The sequence below is a fragment of the Callithrix jacchus genome, chromosome 11 (genome assembly GCF_049354715.1).
Source record: "Callithrix jacchus isolate 240 chromosome 11, calJac240_pri, whole genome shotgun sequence".
Taxonomy (NCBI): domain Eukaryota; kingdom Metazoa; phylum Chordata; class Mammalia; order Primates; family Cebidae; genus Callithrix; species Callithrix jacchus.
In genome coordinates, this window is record NC_133512.1 from 111,576,321 (window position 1) to 111,598,836 (window position 22,516).

At 46.3% G+C, this 22,516-nt stretch overlaps 1 protein-coding gene and 1 long non-coding RNA gene across 5 annotated transcripts in view; one reads left to right on the plus strand and one right to left on the minus strand.

The window, feature by feature from the left end:
• Positions 1 to 22,516, plus strand: part of SLC13A4 (solute carrier family 13 member 4) — a 46,737-nt gene that overhangs the window by 16,750 nt on the left and 7,471 nt on the right. For 2 of the 4 annotated variants that reach the window (XM_002751957.7, XM_078343696.1), the window contains exons 3-13: positions 3,744 to 3,880; positions 6,040 to 6,212; positions 6,656 to 6,710; positions 9,329 to 9,368; positions 10,466 to 10,546; positions 12,653 to 12,837; positions 16,046 to 16,165; positions 17,246 to 17,347; positions 18,748 to 18,849; positions 19,555 to 19,652; positions 19,872 to 19,996. In XM_002751957.7, coding sequence (XP_002752003.4) covers positions 3,744 to 3,880; positions 6,040 to 6,212; positions 6,656 to 6,710; positions 9,329 to 9,368; positions 10,466 to 10,546; positions 12,653 to 12,837; positions 16,046 to 16,165; positions 17,246 to 17,347; positions 18,748 to 18,849; positions 19,555 to 19,652; positions 19,872 to 19,996 — 1,218 coding nt within the window. The remainder of the gene's footprint in view (positions 1 to 3,743; positions 3,881 to 6,039; positions 6,213 to 6,655; positions 6,711 to 9,328; positions 9,369 to 10,465; positions 10,547 to 12,652; positions 12,838 to 16,045; positions 16,166 to 17,245; positions 17,348 to 18,747; positions 18,850 to 19,554; positions 19,653 to 19,871; positions 19,997 to 22,516) is intronic. The other 2 variants (XM_009003006.5, XM_078343697.1) reach the window with 1 other exon arrangement.
• LOC108592947 (uncharacterized) lies at positions 5,562 to 16,241 on the minus strand. Its single transcript, XR_001913280.5, has 4 exons — positions 16,027 to 16,241; positions 10,716 to 10,904; positions 9,894 to 10,078; positions 5,562 to 5,697 (listed from the first exon to the last, which is right to left on the minus strand). It is a non-coding gene; the product is annotated as an uncharacterized LOC108592947 (long non-coding RNA).

Below are 22,516 nucleotides of genomic sequence, written 5' to 3' on the forward strand. Positions count from 1 at the left end.
GAGATTGCACCACAGCACTCCAGCCTGGGCCACAGAGCAACTCTCTGTCTCAAAAAAAAAAAAAAAAAAAAAAAAAAAACTGACAAGAAATGTGTGCCAGCTCATGCTGTCTGGGAGACCAAGAAAATCTCCCTAGAGTTGGATCAGATGAGGGGTTTCTAGTCGGCTCACCATGTGGCAGGCTGTCTAGGAGGCTTTGGATTCAGATGGCCCTAGACCGATATCCTGCCTCTGCCCTTACACTGTGACCTTGGAGATGCTCCTTAACCCCCCAGTTTCCTCATCAGTAAACTGAGATACGGATAGTGCTGCTTCATAGGACTGTTGGGGAGATCAGAAGAGAAAGTGAATGCAACATGTAAAATGCCTGGGACTAGAAGGCTCTCCATATTCCTGGTTCCTTTCCTCTCCCTCCAAGTGGACCCCAAGGAAAGTAGCCTACCTGTTGTTTAGGCACTAAGCCTCCCAAAAGGCCATCCCACCAAACCTGTGTTCTAGATGGGATGTGCTAAAGAGGCAGAAAACTGCTGTTGTCTGTCAGTCCCCTGGGAAAGTAACCCCAGTTGCACTAACTTGAAAAGCTTCACAGGGCTGTGTCATGGTGCTGGTGGAAAGACCATCTCCCACAACGGTCATGTCCCACACCTGTCAGTTTCCCTCCTTGGTAGACAAGAAAATGAAGCTCTGTTAGTGCCACAGAGCTGGCTCCTGGAAGCCTGGGAAAGTAACTAGGCAGTGAGAAAGGCCCGTGACCCCCAAGTTCAGCAGCTGCCCTAGGACAATCCAGCAGCACTTCCCTGTCCCGCTGGAGGGAAGCTCCCTCCTACCCCACCTACCCATGATCACCGCTGTCTAAGAGAGGACTCCACCATGGAGTCATAAGCTGTCCACAGCTGGGGGCCTTCCCTGCCCCCAGGGGACATTCATGACAGTGGTCGGCTGAGAAATGGGCTTGGAGACAAGAACTAGGTTAACTCTCCCTCCCAGGAAATGGTCATGGCAAGGACATATGTCCCTTCTCCTGCACAACCCTCATCAACCAGATGCAATGAAATGTCCACGGGGCAAAAGAGAGAAAGGAGAGACGGAGCAGCCTGCCTTTATTTTGGTTCTATGTTATCAAAGTGTTTCGAGCACAAAGTCTAAAAATCAAATACTGTAATACTGAACGCTTAGAATGAAAAGTCAGCAGTCTCCTTCCTCATCCCCTCCCACTTTTCTCCCACCAAGTCCCACCCCACCGAGTAGTAACTTGTATCTTTGTTAACTGCTCCTTCTGTCATTAAGTGCCACATCTTCACATGACATTCTTACGTTAGTTCTTGAGTTCTCACTTTAAGCAGCTTCTTGTTACAGCAGATGAAGACTTTTTTCTTTTACATCCCCAGCTTTGCTCTCCACCATCCTCCCAATATAGTCATATCACAGTTTTTATTAATTCAGTAATCAAAATTAGTATGATTATGTACATATTATTTCAAATGCTATGTTTTACTGTATTTACATTTCCTTTCCTGTTGAATTTTTATTTTTGCTGCAGTTAAAAATGTTCTTGTTTTCCCACTTTAAGAGGGTTTTTCAATTAGAAGTTAAACTTTTCTGGGCCGGGTGCGGTGGCTCAAGCTTGTAATCCCAGCACTTTGGGAGGCCGAGGCGGATGGATCACGAGGTCAAGAGATGGAGACCATCCTGGTCAACATGGTGAAATCCCATCTCTACTAAAAATACAAAAAATTAGCTGGGCACGGTGGCGTGTGCCTGTAATCCCAGCTACTCAGGAGGCTGAGGCAGGAGAATTGCCTGAACCCAGGAGGTGGAGGTTGCGGTGAGCCGAGATCGTGCCATTGCACTCCAGCCTGGGTAACAAGAGCGAAACTCTGTCTCAAAAAAAAAAAAAAAAAAAAGAAGTTAAACTTTTCTATATCTTTTCCTCTCAATTTCTGTCATGGTTCCTCCAGTTGGAAGCAATTCTCATGTATGTGACAAATATTTATTGAGAATCTACTTTTGCCTATTATTCTACTAGGTGTTAAGATGTATAGAAAGAAACCATTCACAGCCAACAAATGTAGCTGAGAGACACGAGAGGTACTTATGCAAAAACAAATTGAAAACAGTTCAAGCCGGAAGCGATCATTCAGGCAATGCTCCAAGTGCTTGTGGTGTGTGGAATTAATGGTGCCCAGGAGGAATGTTCTGGAGTCAGGCGAGGGACACAAGAAAGGTTTTTCTGGAGTGTGCCAGGCCTGAATTGGGCTTCAAAGTCTGATTGGAATGTACAGGCAGAGATGGAAAGAGAGAACATTCCAAGTGAGAGAATCAACAAAGATTTGGTCCATGAACCTCACACACGTGAAACATCTTTTTAACTGCCCTGTGTCTCAACTGCCCCATCATTCAGTTAAAAAGTAGAAAAGGTACTGTGGCTATTAAGGAAGAGAAAATCCCTATTCTTAGAAAATATACCCTGAGCCTGGGAGGTTAAGGCTGCAGTGAGCCGTGATCATGCCACTGCACTCCAGCCTGGGCAACAGAGTGAGACCTGTTCTCAATTGCTTTTTTTTTTTTTTTTTTTTTAGAAAAAAGGCCAGGTGTGGTGGCTTACACCTGTAATCCCAGCACTTTGGGAGGCCGAGGTGGGCAGATCACAAGGTCAGGAGTTTGACCAGCCTGGTCAACATGGTGAAATCTGTTGCAACTAAAAATACGAAAATTAGCCGGGTGTAGTGGCAGGCGCCTGTGATCCCAGCTACTCAGGAGGCTGAGGCAGGAGAATGGCTTGAAAGCAGAAGCTGAGATGTCACCACTGCACTCCGGCCTTCTGGAGCAAAACTCCATCTCAAAAATATATATTTTTTTTTTAAAAAAAGAAAGAAACAAAATATACACTGAAGTACTTAGGGGTAAAGGACCAGCCAAAATGTATGTAACTTACCCTCAAATGGTTCAGGAAAGAAAAAAGGTAGTATATAGGTATTCCTTGTACTATTTTCATTTTTGGAATTCATTGGAACTTCAGAATTATTGGGAATTATTTAAAAATTTTTAAATCAAGCAAGACTCTGTCTCAAAGAAAAAAATGATGAGGATATGATGTTGAATGAAAAAAGGCAAGATAGAAAAGTATACCTACTGTATAAATCCATTTATGTATCTATATAGATACAGGAAAAATGGAAGAAACTACAAGTATTTAACAGTAGTATATAAGTATCAACAGTGGCATGATTACAGGTAATTTTGTCTTTAAATTTTTCTATATTTTGAAGTTTTCCATACTGAACATGTATTAATTTTCTAATAGAAAGGAAATGAAAATAATTTTCTAAAAACATTAAAAATGAGGTTTGGGGAGAAACCTGGGGTTATTTTAATAATTTTAGAAGATCAATATAAAATTATATGTGTTTATTCTTTAAAATCATATTCACATCAAATTTAAATACAGTGGTCTAATGTTTTCCAAAGTGGAGAAGAATATCTATCCTATGGAGTTACTGGCTAGATTGAATGAAATAATCTGTAAGGTGCTCTGTTAGCACAGTGCCTGCCCACAGTGACTGTTTAGTAGATACGACTCTAGGATGGTCGGCTGTTTCAATAATCCTCACCTCCCTGCTTCCTCTTCACCAGCCTCTTTGGTTGAGAACAGGTTTTATGTGGCATGGCCCATTCTCCCCACCAGCGCTGGGCCCTGGGTTCTGGGTCCGGGAGGGTGGCTGACCTGCCTGACCTCTCTGCAGGTAGCGGCGGAGTATTTCAAGAACACCACGCTGCTGCTGGTGGGGGTCATCTGTGTGGCGGCTGCCGTGGAGAAGTGGAACCTGCATAAGCGCATTGCTCTGCGCATGGTCTTGATGGCCGGAGCCAAGCCGGGCATGTAAGTCTCATTTGGGATGCCAGGCTATAGGGCATCCTTCTAGCTCCCAGTGTGCCACCAGGACAGTGGTCTCAGGTCACTGCAGGACGTCCACTTCAGCCTGCTTTTTTACCAACAGGGATGGGCTGATACCAGAGCCTAGGACCCCCACTTCCCCTCCAGGCAGAGGGTCTGTGACCATGGAATAGAAATCTGAATCTGTGACCTTGCTGTTGTTATCCAAAAAACTTACCCATCTACCTAGGCTGCAAGGGCAGCAGCTTACATCATACAGGGGCCCATTAGGTAAAACAGGATGGACCAATAGCAATGTTTTACCAACCTGTTTCCTGTGTATCAGGGAACAGGCTGGGCCAAAAATGGCTGTCTTCTCCTTTGTCACAGAAGGAGACGTGAATGTTTCTTCCCATCCACCCTGAGTTTCTGTTATCAGTTCAGACCACAGAACTGGTTAGAGACACAGCATCTGACTGTGATGCAGGGGGGGCATCCCACCCCGGGGGAACGTGATGCAGTGTCAAGGCTGAGTTTTGTGTTAGCTTCACTGCTGCTCCATTTGGATCCCCTGCCTATACCTCCCCTTTTGGAATATCCTGCTCACCTCCCTCTAGTTTACAACTTTCTTGCTATATTTTATGTAAGCTGCCCTGACTCCTATAGGAGTCACCAAGAGTATAAATAAGTAATATAGTATTGGTTCTCAACATGAGTCATTTAGACGACTATGGGTTACGCTTCAAAGCATGTTCCTGTCTCCCAGATTGTCAAACAGGTCTGCCAACTACAGCTTTCTTCACCCCCTAGCTCAGTAATAATCTTGTGCCTACATTAAACCTCCCAGGCACACAGTGGCATTTTGTCACATCACATGGAGACTCTGTGGCTCTTTAAAATCTCTGTATCCTATCTGAAAAAAAATTTTTTTTTTTTTAGACAGAGTTTTGCTCTTGTTGCCCAGGCTGGAGTGCAACAGCACCATCTTGGCTCACCACAACCTCCGCCTCCTGGGTTCAAGCCATTCTCCTGCCTCAGCCTCCCAAGTAGCTGGAATTAGAGGCATATGCCACTATGCCTGGCCAATTTTGTATTTTTTAGTAAAGACAGGGTTTCTCCATGTTGGTCAGGCTGGTCTCAAACTCCCGACTTCAAGTGATCTGCCTGCCTCGGCCTCCCGAAGTGCTGGGATTACAGGTGTGATCCACCACACCCAGCCTCTGCAAGAATTTTTATCCTCTCACATTTCTACTCCTCCCTATTTACCTCATCAATCAGCAAGTTGCCCCCCACCCTGAGGCACTGTTACCCGGGTGTGTGGAGATTTGGCAGTCAGGTCGCTGTCAGCTGACTGAGTCCATGTGATAAACGTACTGTCCCCAGATTGTGCAAAGTTAGTAATTCCACCTAAAATAATAAACACAGTCGTCTTTATGTTGGCTTATCTTATGGAAACTAGGACATGTCTGTACAGGCACACATTGCACAATGTTCTCAAAGCCAAAGGGAAATCACTGGAGGGTTATCCTTGTTTGTGTTTTTCTCCAAGTGTTGACTCTTTAAGATGTCAGCTGGAAAAGTGCACACAAACAGTGACAAGGAACACTTCTGTGATTTTGGGGGCTAGTCCCTCAGCATGTTGACAGGTAGTGGGAAGAACTGTGAGCTCCAAACATTCACCTCTACTGGGTCACGGATAACTATGGTGACTTGGCAGCAAAGCAAGGAGTGCCATGGTACTCACAGAATCGCTGGCTGCGAGGGCGGGCAAAGTATCCCCTTCCACATACAAACACACATCACTGCCAAGCTCCAGCCAATGTCTGCAGAGACAGAAAAGTGACGGTAAGTCTACACCTGTGGCCCTATGACCAGAGCTATTCTTTGCTTCACTAAGGATGTTTTTCTGGCTAAGGCCACTAGTCCATGAAGCATGATTCATTCATTCAACAAGTATTGATTTAACACTTACTCTGTGGCAAGCACTGGGAGTACAGAGCTGAATGGTGCCCTGCAGGACCAATGCCTGCCCTTCCGGCCACCGTTGTCTAGACCAGCCCCAGCAGGTCGGTAGGAGGCCCCAGAGGAGCTCTGTGAGGCCCGCTGTGGGGCCGCAGGGATGCGTGTTCCATGGATACTCTGCCCCAGCCCTCCCTCCCTTGCAGGCTGCTGCTCTGCTTCATGTGCTGCACCACATTGCTGTCCATGTGGCTGTCCAACACCTCCACCACCGCCATGGTGATGCCCATCGTGGAGGCCGTGCTGCAGGAGCTGGTCAGTGCTGAGGACGAGCAGCTCGTGGCGGGCAACTCCAGCATCGAAGAGGCCGAGCCCATCAGTACAGTTTGCTGGAGTTCATCTGTCCTTGCTTCTCCAACCTCCCTTGGGGTCCTCCTGCCTGGCTTCTCTTGGAAGACTGCCCAGTGTGGTGCCCACCCCAGGACTCCCTCAGCCATGCCCCCCACCTTCCCCATTCTCTTCCCTTTCCCCTCTTTCCCAACCCAGCTCTTGGACTCTGAAGCTTCCCTGAACCCCCTGTTCTGGCTCTGCCTTCCTCCTTCACTTATGGGTTCTTTGCCCCCAAATGCTCAAGGGTCACTACAAAACCCTGGGGCCAGTCCACATCCATGAGCCCCACTCTCCCTACAGAGCAAAGGGAAAGAGAACTATCACCCACTCCATATGCCCCCACCCCGACCCTAAGCCCTTGAGCTATGCTCCAACCCACAGGGTCAATCCTGCCTCCACCTCTCACTTCCCGCTTTTCTTTGCTATTTGTAGGTCTGGATGTAAACAACACCCAACCTTCTCTGGAACTCATCTTTGTCAATGAAGAGTGAGTATGACTGCCCTTTTCCAAGACACATAGCCTCTCAGAGTCCATTGAGGGTGTCAGAAAAGATGGGACCTGGACCCAGAAACAGCTCTTTGAGATGTCTGGCCCAAGCTCACCACCTTGCCACCCCCTACATCCCCCATTTCCTCTTCATGCCTAGGAGCCCCCTGTCGGGACCTGGAGGGCCACTGCCTTAACCACAGTGTTGCAGTGATGAGGAAGAAATAGGGAACACTGAATCTCCGTGGACATATGAAATGTCCACACATCCGCCATGCAGAATCATATCTAAATTCAGGTCCCTTTTAGGAAAATATGTTTAATTTCTTAATGGAAAACTGTTCACATATCGAAGTCACTGCAGATTCTTGGAGATTCATGAAATGCTTTCTAGATATTAGATAAGGTCTTAGTAGATTTGGTCTTGTTAGATATGGCAAAGAAAACGTAGGTGGCAGGAGGGGATAAGGGGACAGTAGGTGAGAGGGCCATTCAATGATGAGAAACAGAGCTGGAAAAGAAGCAGCCTCAGACATTCCTGGGAAGAGGCTCCATTAACAGCTGATTCCATTTGGAGATTCTATTTCAAAATGTGGTCTGCAGGCATGCTGCAATGAATAGTCCACACTTAAAAGCTGGATTTGTAATATAGCTCAGCTCTGTCATTTGCCTTTGTAAAAAATGGAGAACGCACATTGAGTGAAATCAGCATTCGCAGAGGGACAGATGCAGAAGGGTGCCATCAAGAAATCACTTTATTTTTCTCCACCACTGTCTTCAATCACAGCATATTGGATTTCATGATGACATCACCCTTGATGATATCTCAGGCAAACCCCGTAGCTCTCCTGGCTCCTTTCAGGTATCATAACAATCTCACATTTAGACATTTGGGAGACTAGTCCAGATTCATATCAAAACTTCAATCTCTCATCCAAAGCTTCTCCCACACCCACCCACCCCTCAGCCTAGGCCTGCAGAGGAACGAAGGTGAAAGTAAGTGGGGGAAGGAGTTGAGCTGCTTTCTCTCTTCCTCCACCTCCCTCTTCTCCTCCTCCCCTACCCACTGCCCTCACTCTGCTGCTTCTGACTTTTCCCAGCTTAGGACAGCAGCTGTAGGGTACAAGAAAGATAAAGGGGTGAGAAGGGTCTGGCTGGGGGCTATTGAGGTCTGGGGTTGGTGCCCTGTCTGGATTTCAGTCCCTGGTCTTGTCTGTGGGGCAACTGCCTTCAGGGGCTTTGGAGCATCCCCTGTGGCAAGGTCTGCAGGGCCCAAGGCTTGATGGCAGGGCCGTGCTCAGGGATTAATGCTCACCACCCTCCTGGGCCTGTGCTCTGGTGGTTCACTCCTCCACAGCCCCTGTGTTGGGGCTGCCTCTGCCTCTAGGCAGGCCTTTCCCAGATGACCCAAGGAAAGGCCATCCTCACTGTGTGGCCATTTCTCCTCCCTGTGGATTCTCTGCTGGCATCAACCTGCCTTTGCTCTTTTCCACACAAAAATGTGTCCCCAAACTCCAAAAGAAAGAAAAGCCTCAATTGTCCTAGAACTCTAAGCATCCTTTGTGCTGGCAGGAACTGGGGCGTTTGCTGGGTGTGCAGATAGCACTCTTGCAGCCACTGCCTCCCGTGCTACCTGAGGGTCCCCGCCTGCCCTCCTCACTGGGTTTGGGAAGAGGGAGGAGAAGCATCACAGCACATTCTGCTCCCAGGCTAAGAACTCACTCCATACACTTTACTCTGCATGCCTCTCAGCGTCTTCTCCCTCCCTGACAAGAGCATGGAGATGGGCTGTGACTGCAGGCCCACATCCCGCACGGGAGTGCCCAGTACACTCTCTATCTTCATAGTGGCTAAGCTGGTGGCACTCACTTGTCCTCACAACTAAGACAAACTGGGAACATTCACTGATCACTCAGTGTGTCAGTTACATGGACGGCTAAGTTCTCATCTTCTTCTGTCCTCAAGGCAAAGGTTGGGGACCAGAGGGGTGGGGAGAGACTCACTCCCTGAGGTGCATTTGCTGATCAGAAGTTCTCCTCCTCCCCCATCCTCTCCTTCTCCCTTGCCTTTCCCTGGGTACAGTCTAGGACCTTCTGCTCCTGTCATCTCAGATACACCAGTTCCCTTTTCTAGATAGTGGTGTTCCCAGAGTCAGCCAGTGAGGACATGGTCAGAGGGCACAGGCTCTCCACGGAGACAGACGCCTGGACTCCTACCTTCCTCCACCACTTAGCATCCCGGTGCTAAGTACTGGTGTAAATGGAGGTAGGAATGCCAGGACCATAGATCTGTGATGAGGATTAACAATGTCTGGAGGTTAAAGCCCATATATAAGACTCTGTATTAATAACCGCTCTAAGTCTGCTATTAGGAGGATTGTTAATATCAAAGGGAAGTGCTGCCCCTGCCCTCAGAAGGAAGCAGGCCCCTCCCCCCACGAATCCTTACAGCATCTCAGAAGGCAAGGAAGACCAGGATGAGATTAGTCTTCTATGGAGGCCAGAAAACAGAGTCCAGAGAGTTTAAGTCCCTTACAGCAAACACCTGATGCAGGGGGACCTCCCCTCCCAGGAGTCAGTGTCACTGATGTGGCTCCCGTGTCCTCTGCTTGGTTCCAGCAGGTCCACCGCAGACAACACCACTCTGATGCACAACAAGGTATGGCCTTGGGGTTTTTCTGTGCTTTGGAATCACTTGAAAATCCCTCAGCACTTCTTCATGGAAACCCAAGATTCAGCCATCCAGATTTTCAACAGCCACAGATCAACCTTAGAGTTCCTTTCAGTGAGGATTCCATTGACAAATGTTATTATTAAAAAGGATACACTGTCTGGGTGTGGTGGCATACGCCTGTAATCCCAGCAGTTTAAGAGGCCAAGGTGGGAGGATCACTTGAGGTCAGGAGTTCAAGACCAGCCTGGCTAACATGGTGAAACCCTGCTTCTACTAAAAATATAAAAATAAGCAAGGAGTGGGGACATGCACCTGTAATCCCAGCTACTCGGGAGGCTGAGGTAGGAGAATCACTTGAACCAGAGAGGCAGAAGTTGCAGTGAGCCCAGATCATGCCACTGCACTCCAGCCTGGGCAACAGAGCAAGATCCCCATCTCAAAACATAAAATAGAAAGGACACATGTATAGGGGAAAGCAGAGTTTACCTGCATATAGCTACTCGAACTTACCTCACTCCCCCAAGTCTGGTTTTACATCTTTTCATGAGAGGTGTAAAAGGCCAATAAAATGATGGACTTCCGCTGGGCTCAGTGGTGTGCACATACAGTTCCAGCTACTGAGGAGGCTGAGGCAGGAGGATTGCTGTGGCCCAGGAATTTGAGCCCAGCCTGGACAACATAGTGAGACCCTGTCTCTAAAAACAAACAACCAAAAAACTGTGATCTTGGTTATGGTGGGGTTTGTTTTCATTTTCTTTTTTTTTTTTTTTCATCTTAGAAATAAAGTGTTCTTCATTAGCTAATAAAGTCCTGAAAGGCTGGTTCTCCTCTAAGGGACAGCCATGTTCTAGCTAGTTTGAAGGCTCTTCAAGTGCAGAACTTGACGCCAGGCTGGGTGGGAAGCTGTGCCGCGGGGCAGGCCTGGCTAAGGTGCTCTGCCATGCATGCTCCCCCTGGCTTCTGGCCTCTCTTCCCACAGTGCTGAGGCATGGGGTGGCCCTGGGACAGCTAGGTGGTCCTTCTCAAGGCACCTGGCTCACCACCCCCTCTTCCTAACAGTGAGCTGGCCTTTGTCCCAACAGAACCTGAATGGTGTGCCCTCGATCACCAACCCCATCAGAGCCACAAACCAACACCAGGACAAGAAGCAACACCCGTCCCAGGTAATAGAACGGCCCCTTCTGGCCCTGTTTCCTATATAGAACACTGTGAGCTGCTCTCCAAGGGTCTTGAGGTCGTAAGGGAGTCAGGCTAGTGAGCTGTCACCAGGTACTCATGACCCCCATACATGTCTGGCCTGTGTGCACCATGGAGATGAGATATCAAACTCACTTGACTGTAGCAACGCAGTCCAATGCCTGAGCCCCAGTGTCTTCAACTAGAAAAGCTGGGGGTTGATATAGATCAGAGGTCCTCAAACCTGTCTTCAAAGGTGCTTCAGGGACACTGCAGATATTTTATTTGAGTGTCCTAAGACTGTAAGGCAACTGAACGAATAATGGTCTTCCTGGCATGATTCCACTGAAACAAAATGCAGAAGTCAAATGAATGAATGTTAAGGCTTATATAAAATATCAACTGTCACTTATGACCCTTGATTTCAAATGTCTGTGTTCATCAAAACAGTCTCACTTGTTTAATATCCGTCATCATAAATCACTGCCACCATTTATTAAATGCTTATTATGTACCAATCACTGCACTCAGTATTTTTTCTCTGGTCTTGGCTCAATGAGATAGTGATTTTGAGCTCCATTTTTGCAAACAAGGCAGAGATGAAATCATAACCCAAGGCCAAGGAACTAGGTAGGAGAGCATTCTGATTCAAATCCAAGTCTCCTTGACCACATGCAACTAACCCCTCAATATGCTTCCAACTACAAAATTGGATGTATGCCAGCCAGGCATGGTGGCTCACACATGTAATCTCAGCACTTTGGGAGGCCAAGGTAGGAGGATCACTTGAGCTCAAGAATTCAAGACCAGCCTGGGAAACACAGCCAGACCTTGTCTCTACTAAAAATGTTTTAAAAATCGCTAGCATGGTGGTGCATGCCTGTAGTCCCAGCTACTCAGGAGGCTGAGGTAGGAGGATCACTTGAGCCCAGTAGGTCAGGGCTGCAGTGAGCTATGATCTTACCACTGCACTCTAGCCTGGTCAACAGAGTGAAACCCTGTCTCAGGGGAAAAAAAAAAACAGATGTATCCAATTGCTGCACTTATAATACTATTCTGTGTAAAATTTCACTGGAAGAAAGGATTGTGGAAAACCACTGGACCAAAGAATTTTTGAGGTCTGTTCCAGCTTTGATAATCAGTGGATTTTTTAGAGATCTAGAAGGGTCCAGCCATGCTTCAGCCCCGCTTAGGAAGACAGGGCAGTGGGAAAGGGCTTTGGGAAATACGGCAAGGCGGCCTCTTCCCCACTGGTTGTTTCATGACCTGACTTGCTGACAGTTGCACCAGGACCTTCCTCGTCTCATGAAGAATCAATGAGGGTGGCCAGGTGTGAAGGGAAGAGGAGGGACTTGCTTCTTCAGGCAACGCTTGAGACCAGAGTTCAGCAACCTCTCTGACCCTGAAAGCCTGTCATCTCGACTAAGCAGTGCCAGAGAGGACCACAGCTAAGCTGCAGTTTGGATGCGAGGGAGAAGAAAAAGGTTGAGAGGAAAAGTCAGGGAGGGAGGAAAGAATCACAGTTCAACCCTCTTCCCAATAAAGACTAGGGTGCTGTATAATCCAGGTGTTTAGTCATCTCTCCATCAGGTCTTGATGGACTTTAATGGTCAGATTTGAGAGATATTCAGAGGTCGCTTGATGGGTCTTGGCAGGATTAGAAAGGGCCTGAGGAGAAGGCCAGATCCTGTCATTCTAACTCTGCAGGAATAATGTCTGTTATTCAAACACAATGTGAGGGACACCAGTTTTACTGGAGTTCAAATTTAAAAAATCATGCTGTCAAAGTAACATTAAGAAAAATAATAATAGCCTACTGTTCATTAAATGCCAGGGTGTTCTAAGCACTTTGCATCTGTTACTTCATTTACTCTTCACAACAATTTGGCAGAGAAAATGTGGTTTCCTCCATTTTACAGAAGAAACTGTAGCTCAGGTGCATGCCCAAGTTGATAAATGGTAGAAACTGGGATTTGTCTTTCTGATACCCAAGCTCAAAACCTTTCTATTGTACCATGGTGCCTCCTGCCTCTCATGCTTTGGCCAGACAGCCTGAACTGGGTTGGAGAGATTAGCTGATTTTCCTTTGGTAGGAAAAGCCACAAGTCCTGACCCCCAGCCCCAGGAAGCAGAAGCTGAACAGAAAGTATGGGTCCCGCCATGACCAAATGATCTGCAAGTGCCTTTCCCTGAGCATCTCCTACTCCGCTACCATTGGTGGGCTGACCACCATCATCGGCACCTCCACCAGCCTCATCTTCCTGGAACACTTCAACAAGTAAGTGATTCACTCAGTCAACAAATATTTACTAACCACCACTGTGTGTCAGGAACTGGACTAGGTGCTAGAGATATGGTAGAAAATGAGACTAGAAGAGTTTCTGTAGAAAGAGGGAAAAACTGGCTGGGCACACTGGCCTATAATACCAGCACTTCGGGCAGCCAAATCAGGAGGATAGCTTGAGCCCAGGAGTTCAAGAACAGCCTGGGCAACATAGTGAGATCCTGTCTCTAGAAAACATTAAAAAATTAGCCAAGCACGGTGACATGCACCTGTAGTCCCAGCTACTCAGGAGGTTGAGGCAGGAGAATCATGGAGCCCAGGAATTTGAGGTTACAGTGAGACATGATCCCACCACTCCACTCCAGCTTGGGCGATAGAGGAAGACAGTGTCTCTATTTAAAAAAAAAAAAAAAAAAAGGTCCCTGTGCAGTGGCTCATGCCTATAATCCCAGCACTCTGGGAAGCCAAGGCGGGTGGATCAGTTGAGGCCAGGAGTTCGAGACCAGCCTGGATACATGGTGAAACCCCATCTCCACTAAAAATACAAAAATTAACCAGGCATGGTGGAGGGTACCTGTAATCCCAACTACTCAGGAGGCTGAGGCAGGAGAATTGCTTGAATCCAGGAGGCGGAGGTTGCAGTGAGCCAAGATTGCACTGCACTCCAGCCTGAGTGACAGCAAGACTCTATCTCGAAAAATAAATAAATAAAAATGTAAAAAAGGAAAAAAAAAAAAAAAAAAACAGGAAAAATCAAGTCATTATAGCTAATTGAGACTGGAGAAGTCCAGGACTCTGCAGGGAGAGCCCTGCTTGGGGAGCTCGCTCATCTGCAGAGAGGAAACGCCTCCCCAAAGAGGCAACCATGTGGAAACCTGAAGGATGAGAGTAAAGTAGATGAAGGGAGTTTATCCAGACAAAGAAAACGCGCGTAGGAGGGCTCCGAGGCAGGACAGCAGTGCACAAAGGGTAAGAGTAGGCCAGGGAGCTGGATGGGCAGATCTCCAGGGCTTGGCAAGACCCACTGAGGAACTTGGACCACATCTGAAAGGCTCTGAGATGCTTTTAAAGAATTTTAAGCAGGGAGTGAGGTGACCAGATTTATAGTTTTGAAAACTCATTCTGGATGGAAAAAAAAAGGAGAACAGATTGGAAAGGAGAAAGCAGACAGCAGGAAGGTAATTCAGGACACTGCTGCACAGTGGCCCAGGGCAGCCGGCAGCTTAGCTGACAGCACAGTGGGGAGGAGGAACGGTCAGGTTTAAGAGAAGCTCAGAGGTCACTTGCTGGGTCTCAGGAAGATTAGACAGGGCCTGAGAGAGAGAAAGGCTGTGTCTGCTTCTCAGGCTCTTGCCCTCTGCAGGTGAAGGAATAGAGGGAAAAGAGGAGGAATGGGGTCTTGGAAAAACTGGCATAGTGGCTGAGATGTCCAGCTGGAAACAGACCTGTGAAACTCAAGAGAAATATTCATGTTTAGGATGAAGGCATAGATTTGGAGTGAGCAACCTGCAGGGCTGGGGTCACGGGCGTGCAGCCTGTACAGGAACACAGGGCCACCATGCCCAGACAGGCATCAGACTTGGTTTAATGCTCTGCTGTCCCTACTTGGATATTCATAGTAACCTCTGAGTAAAGGGGCAACATATTCATTTTGTCTCCTGGTAAGGGAAGCTACAGGGGTCGAGGAGATTACTTAGAATAATAGAGTAAGGAGAACAGAGGACATAAATATTAAGCTCACATGTTAACACACAGAAGGAAACAGTATCAGATAGCAAAGAGGAAATCCAGGGAAATCTGGTGTCACTCTACCCAAGGGAGGAAAGTGTTTCCAGAAAAAGGAAGTGCCTACGATATTTAATATCAATGGATGATGACTCAAAGTGAGGATGAAAACATATCCATTAGATTTGTGACACGAGGTTACCGGTGATGTAGGGAAGAGGACCTCGGTCAATTAGTGGGAGAAGCAGCCAGATTCTGGTGAGCTGAGGACTAAGATGGAGGTGAGAAAATGGAGATCTAACTGAAGGGAAGGTGAGACATGGGATGATAATAAAAGGGAAGTCGGGGCTGGGCACTGTGGCTCACGCCTGTAAACCCAGCACTTTGGGAGGCCAAGGCAGGCAGATAACCTGAGGTCGGGAGTTTGAAACCATCCTGGCCAACAAGGCAAAACCCCATCTCTTTTAAAAATACAAATATTAGCCGGGCATGGTGGCAGGTGCCTGTGATCTCAGCTACTCAGGAAGCTGAGGCAGGAGAATCACTTGAACCCAGAAAGCGGAGGTTGCAGTGAGCCAAGATCGCACCACTGCATTCCAGCCTGGGCAACAGAGTGAGACTCCATCTCAAAAATAAAAATAAGCAAAAGGAAAGTAAGGCAGGGTCATCTTGAAGATGGGAGACATTTAAATGCTGGTAGGGATGGTTCAGATGAGAGGAAAATTAAAGATTTGGGAGAAGGGGTCACTGATAGAGGGATCTCACACCTTGAAGAGTTTTAGGCCCAGCCCCAAACACAGAGACCCAAGGAAAATCCAACATAGGTCATTTGACCTGAGCCTTGTCTAGGCAAAGCCATGGTTCATGTGTGGTCCATCCAGGCTCAACAGGAAACACTTGGGCTGGGGGCCACAGCTCTGCCTGCTGATGAGTGAGCAGTTCCCCATGCAAATCCCCTCTACCCAGGGCCAGTAGATGTCGATAAAGATTTGGAGATTCCAAGTCCTGCTTCTTTCATGGGCGCTGTTATTATCTAAAGACTTCATTAGGCGCCAGAGCTCCAAATTCTCCAGAGTTGTGTTCCCCAGTCAACACATATTTCTTCAGTGATTTTTAGAAACAAAGTAAACCAAGCTGCTCCATTTCCTGCTGTCTTGAAAACCAGATGAATACACTTAGCAGAATCTTTAAGGGCAAATAGGTCCTGAGGGTCCTGAGTCATTCTCTTGAGTGTAAAGTATATACCCTTTAGTGATATGCATTTTAGTTGTCTGGATGGCTTTATTTTAGCTCACTTCATGATTCTTGTCTGGGCTCTGCACAATTGCAACTGTCAACTAGTGTTTTACCATATCATTATCTATCTCCCTACTTAGCCCAGCTGTATGGTTTTTAGGGAGCATTTGGTGTATTACCCCAAAATACCATATGGAAACCCTCCCTTTTGTAATTGCTGACCTGGTTCTTTACCCTCCAGCCAGTATCCAGCCGCAGAGGTGGTGAACTTCGGCACCTGGTTCCTCTTCAGCTTCCCCATATCCCTCATCATGCTGGTGGTCAGCTGGTTCTGGATGCACTGGCTGTTCCTGGGCTGCAAGTGAGTCTCAGGGCCCTTCCAGCAAAGCACTGGGGACCTCCTGTCGATCCAAAGGTCAAATAACCACAGAGGATGCCTGAGGAGAATGCAGTGGACGGGACTGACAGTTAGGCACTGTCTCTTCTAGACATTCAAAACATTTGTGAACTCTGCACTTCACTCTCAGCTCTACGGTGAAATGTTCTCAATTCCAACTAAATGGTTAGAGAACCTGTCCAACTTATACGAAGTCTGACATGGAGAGCATTTAGCGACATTTTATTGCTCTCAAGGCATATAGAGTATTTCTAATTACTCCAAGAAAGATGAAATAAAAAATATGGCTCCAAGTAGAATTTGCATTAGGTTTAACTTTATAGCATGGGTGATTTATACTTAGTAGCCTGAATAAAATATGCTCATATGCCTCAAAATAACAAGTCAGTCTACTCCAACTTTGATCAGTTTCAAACACATAAGGGAAGATAGCATAACGTTTTGCTATTAGTCCATATAACCCAATGCTCCCATTGGTCAAGACTTGTCCTCTGACTTTTCTTTTTACTCAGACTGTTGTCAAACCAATGATGGCTACATACTTCTTAACTCCAGTATTGCTGATATAAAACAAACACTGTGTTCTGTATACACAGATATTTGTGTGTCTGTCTAGAGACAAAGCTTATCTGGAGTAAAAACAGCTACACATCTAGACACATAATGGAGTAAAAGTGTTAATTTATACATCTAGACACATATACCACATTACACTAATTTTTCACTTACGTAAAAGACAGGAGGTAGAAAGCACCCCACGCAAATACGCATGCACAAGTCCCTGAGATACCACTTCACATCTGGTAATATACTAGAGACAGACCCAGCTGGATATTCCCAACAGCCTAGGGGAGAAGGTTGATGAGAGGCCAGATAACGTGGCAAATCAAAGCTGCATGAATAGGTGGGGGAGAGAGGGATAGAGTGTGTGAAAGAGGAGAAAAGTGACCACAGCAGGCAAATAGTTTAGTGTTTGCTTAATATGTAATCTTTGGGCCTCGGAAGTGTGTTTTCTTTCATCATTTGCTCATTCTCCCTTCTCAGTTTTAAAGAGACCTGCTCTCTGAGCAAGAAGAAGAAGACCAAAAGGGAACAGATGTCAGAGAAGAGGATCCAAGAAGAGTATGAAAAGCTGGGAGACATTAGGTAAACATCAGCCATTCCCCTTCTCTCCTCCTCCAGCAGAAACACAGCAGGTAAAGTGAACACAGAACCAGCCTTGTCCTTGACAGTCCCTGATGCTGGGAGAATTTTCCACAACCATGAATCAGGCATTTAGAAGATGCTATTTAATGCCAAAGCCAAGCCAGCCTAGATTTCAGGTGGCCACCCTTTCCCTTTGCTCTATTCAGAGTCCAAGGTCGAGCTGTGGGATAGGGTGGAGTGCTGACCAAGGGGCAGACGGAGGCAGAAGAAGGGAAAGACGACGCAGCCATCCTCTTGGAGCAAGTGAATTCCTTCCAAAGCCAGGCCTCCTCTCATTGCTCAGATGCACCACCAAAGTGGTCCAGTTGTCACTCCCAAAGAGAGGGGAGACTCTGTGCTATATTTAGGGCTTAAGGCAGTATAAAAGACAGACTTGGAGACACAGGGTCCAAGAAATCACTAACCAACCCTCAGCTGCTTCTATCAGATTTTCCACAGGGAGGTACCCAGCTTCCTATTTAGTGCTATTTCTCCGTTTATGGCAATTGGCACAACTTTGCATAAAACAATCCAGGTAGACACCGTCTTGTTTAAAGCTTTAAGTTATAAAAGGAATACACATTCATTGTAGAACATTTCAAAAATACAAGACAGTGTAAGAAAAAAAAATTAAAACTGACTGGATTCTTAGCACCCCATGTTAACAAATGTGAAGACTTCTTTCCATGCTTTTTTGTGCAAAGCTCTATGTATTTTTGGTAAAATTCAGTCCATATTGAAGCCATCGTATACTTTGGCTTTCACTGCTGAACACTGTACTGTCGGTACAGCACGTGCCCATGTCCTTAACTCTGCTGTGGAAACGGGTTTATCAGCATGCATCTCATTTTAACATTCAGTTGTAGCGAAATGTATTCAGTGTCACAAAATATCATTGGCTATAGAGGAGGCTTCCATTTTGTAATAGGTAATGAATGTCTCAGTATGCATTTCTGGTTAGATGATGGGAATAACCAACTTTAAAGCCTCTGCTCTGTATCATCAAATGGCCTCAGAAAGGTTGTAGCAATTCCTACTCCTACCAGCACAGTGTGTGGGGGAGCCTGTTTCACTGCATTCTCCTGGTAGGCTGTATTTGAAATTATTTTAGAAATGTACAGTGCAGTGTTCTCTTGCCCTTTCCACTGAAGTTTCTCCAGGGAACATGGTTAAAGTCATGTTTTCTGGGACCACTCAGTCTTCTTCTCCTCTCACTGTCAGCCACTCACAGTAGTTAGGCAGTGAATGTGTTTTATGTCTTGGGTATTGAAACTCTAAATAAAGAAGCTTCCAGAAGCAAAGTGAAAAAGCTAGAAGAAATTTCTCAGTTCCTGAATGGATCTTTGTGTTTTATTTTACAGCTACCCTGAAATGGTGACTGGATTTTTCTTCATCCTGATGACTGTGCTGTGGTTTACCCGGGAGCCTGGCTTTGTCCCGGGCTGGGATTCTTTCTTTGAAAAGTAAGCGATATCGTTTCCTCCTTAAGAAACCCCTCGCCCTAATTCTTCAGGCAAGAACTACTGGTATCCCTTCATAGACTCTTAGGGGCAGATATGAAGCCAGGAAGATTTCATTCCCTGGGGAAGCCACTCTTTTTCACTATGGTGGGGCTGGGGGTGGGGGCACTGTAGTGTGAAATCAGGAAGGAAAAACACAGTCTTCAGAGTCCCGGTCTGGGGTTGGGATCCAGTGCTGCATGTAGTCTCATTCCATAAGCTCCTGGAAGCTTGTTCATAGGTTGTTGTGAGAGTTAAAGGAGAAAGCATCTATAAAGTACCAACTGTAAAGAAAAGAGACCACCTTCTCACTTGAGAAGAAAGGCACATGGAGGTGCGGCCTTCATAGGAGACAGGTCTCATCCTTTTCTATTCTCCTTTATCTCACCAGCTCCACTCCTGATCACTCATTCTAGGACTTGCCCAAATTAACGGTCACAAATTCACACTAAGACATCTACTGTAGCCAGGCCCTGCCTCCAGACATTCACCATTGCCCATTAAATCCACTGTGGATAGCGTGGCAGCAACTGGCAAGAACTAAGGTTAATGTCACCTCTAGACTAAGTCCTAGAAAGAGGCACGGTGTTCAGACAGACTGCCCCGAGACATTGTGTACTCCTGAGAATTCCTGAACCTTCTCCTCAGCTATGCTTGTCTCCTTACTAGGAAAGGTTACCGCACTGATGCCACAGTCTCTGTCTTCCTCGGCTTCCTCCTCTTCCTCATTCCAGCAAAGAAGCCCTGCTTTGGGAAAAAGAATGATGGTGAGAGAAGGTTCAAGGGAAGAAGTTGGGGGTGGCTCTAGTTGAAGAATACCCAAATCAGAATAATACTGCCAAAGAGATTTACCAAGGTCCTTCAGATTCCCACCCCTACAAATAGCAGAGCAGTATCCCAAATCATCCACCTCACCAATTAGGCTCCTATCTCCACAAATCATGCCCATCAGGGCTTATCTGGCTTCATATCTCTCGCTAATCCAGGAGAGAACCGGGAGAGCTTACTGGGGACTGAGCCCATCATCACGTGGAAGGACTTCCAGAAGACCATGCCCTGGGAGATTGTCATTCTGGTGGGGGGAGGCTATGCTCTGGCTTCTGGTAGCAAGGTAACTCTTGAATTCTGTTCTTATGGGTCAAATACTTTTCGAGCATCTTTACCTAATGAGTCATTATGGCCATGGGAGGAAAGACTCAAGGAGCTGAGAAGTAAATGTTCACCGAGTCCCTGGGAAGGGAAGCAATAGAGCAGGATGGATGTCCTCTCCTGCCCTAAGCTTCGCAGTTAGCACTACTAGGAACAGAGGAACAATCAGCTGTGCCACATAGTCATGACACACGGGCAATGATACTTCAGCTGTGGGGCCCAGGCTGCTGCAAGCAAAAGGTTTATTGGAGTTTGTAGCCATCTTCTGGGATTTGACAGTAGCAATAGGAGAGGGTAACGGGAGATGACACAGGTCACAGGTAATAGGAGTGGTAATAGGAGATCTCTGCAATGGACTAGAGATGCTCCAGGTGATACATGGTGAACTGTCTGTCCACATACATAAGCTGAGCCCCTTTGGAAAATCTAGGCTAAAGCTGATGTAAATGTAAATGCTTCTGGATTTTCTGATTGGGAAAATTTGGGATGAGATTTTTTTTTTTTTTTTTTTTTTTTTTGAGACCAAGTTTCACTCTGTCACCAGGCTTGGAGTGCAGTGGTGCAGTCTTGGCTCACTGCAGCTGTCACCTCCCGGGTTCAAGCGATTATCCTGCCCCAGCTTCCTGAGAAGCTGGGACTAGAGGTGCACGCAACAGACCTACTTAATTTTTGTATTTTTAGTAGAAACAGAGTTTTGCCATGTTGGCCAGGATGGTATCAATCTCTTGACTTCGTGATCTGCCCGCCACGGCCTCCCAAAGTGCTGGGATTACAGGCATGAACCACCACACCTGGCCTAGGGATGAGATCTTTTAAGTAAGGTGGGGATGTGGGGCAATGGTTGAATTTCCTAAAGTGTTAGCTCTCTCTGAAATAGAAAACAGTCCTAAGAATGAATTCGGTTAAGGTTCAGACTATTTCTCCCTCCACCTTGTCTACAAGCATTAACCCGTGCCAAACTTCGTTCTTTTTTTTTTTTAAGACAGGGTCTCACTCTGTCACCTAGGCTGGAGTACAGTGGTGCCATCTCGGCTCACTGCAACCTCTGCTTCCCGGATTCAAGCAATTCTTGTGCCCGGACTCCTGAGTAGCTGGAATCACAGGCATGCACCACAACACCCAACTTAATTTTTTTATTTTTAGTAGAGATGGCATTTTACCATGTTGGCATTTTACCAAGATCTGCCCACCTTGGCCTCCCAAAGTGCTGGGATTACAGGCACGAGCCACCGCGCCCGGCTTGGTTCACTTTTGATGGCCAAAAATACTATCTGCATTATTAATAATAAGATCACAAAATACTAGACTAAGGAGAACCTTAGAAAACAATGAGTCCTATCTCTTACCGACGGTGAGATTTGCCCCGATGGTACCTCTGGCTTGGACACTTCCAGTGACAAAGTACTCCCTATTCAGGGAACAAAGAATAGTTGTTCCTCATTTTCAGCTCAAGTCTTCTGCATCTGGTCTGTCTACTGTTAGCTCTAGCTCTGTTCTCTGGGACCCTCTCCTAGCTAATAATTATTAACATAAAAAAATCAAGAAGTTGTGACCCATACCATCTGGTCTCTCTCCTCAGGACTCACTACACCTGGCCTTATTCAAACATGGTCCATGGGGTGGTCAGTCTACTGCCAAGTGGTGTAGTCACATTACCCAAGCCCCACCTCTCACCTCTAATTCAAGCACCACCCTGCATTTTTATGGAAGCTTTTATATAGCATCCTTGGCACTCATGTCAACATTTATATTAAAACTGTAGTCAATTAGAACCCTTCGTTCTTTTAACTGATAGTCATTACTAGACCTTCAACCCATCCTAAATATATGCTATCAATATTTCTAATTCCAAGTTCAGGATATTTATATTTATCTCTCTTGAATTTCAGTTGTTAGTTTTGGCCTCTGGCAAGATTTTATTTTTTTAAAACAAAATTGGGCTGGGCACAGTGGCTCATGCCCGTAATCCCAGCACTTTGGGAGGCCAGGGCTGGAGGATTGCTTGAGTCCAGTAGTTTGAGAATAGCCTGGGCAACATAGTAAGACCCTCTCTCTACAAAAACAAAATTTAGCTCAGTATAGTGATGTACACCTGTAGTCCCAGCTACTCAAGAGGCTGAGGTGAGAGGAGTTTAAGGCTGCAGTGAGCCAAGATCCCACCACCGCACTCCAGCCTGGGTGACAGAGGAAGACCCTATCCCCTGCCAGACACACACACACAAATTATGCACATATTAGAGACAGTACAGTTATTTCTATAAATCCTACTACTAATTTTAATAATAATTTAGGTAGCATATATGTGATTCCTACTGAGTTTGAAATAATTTCAGTCTTGACATTAGTGAAGAAAATCCAGTGTAAAATGTTTTCACACCAAGAGTTTAAAAAATTAAGACTTCCTCTGGTTTGTTTTTTTCCCTAACTTTGCAGTCTAATTTATTTCAAATTATCGTATAAAATAGTTCTGCTGGAAAAATAA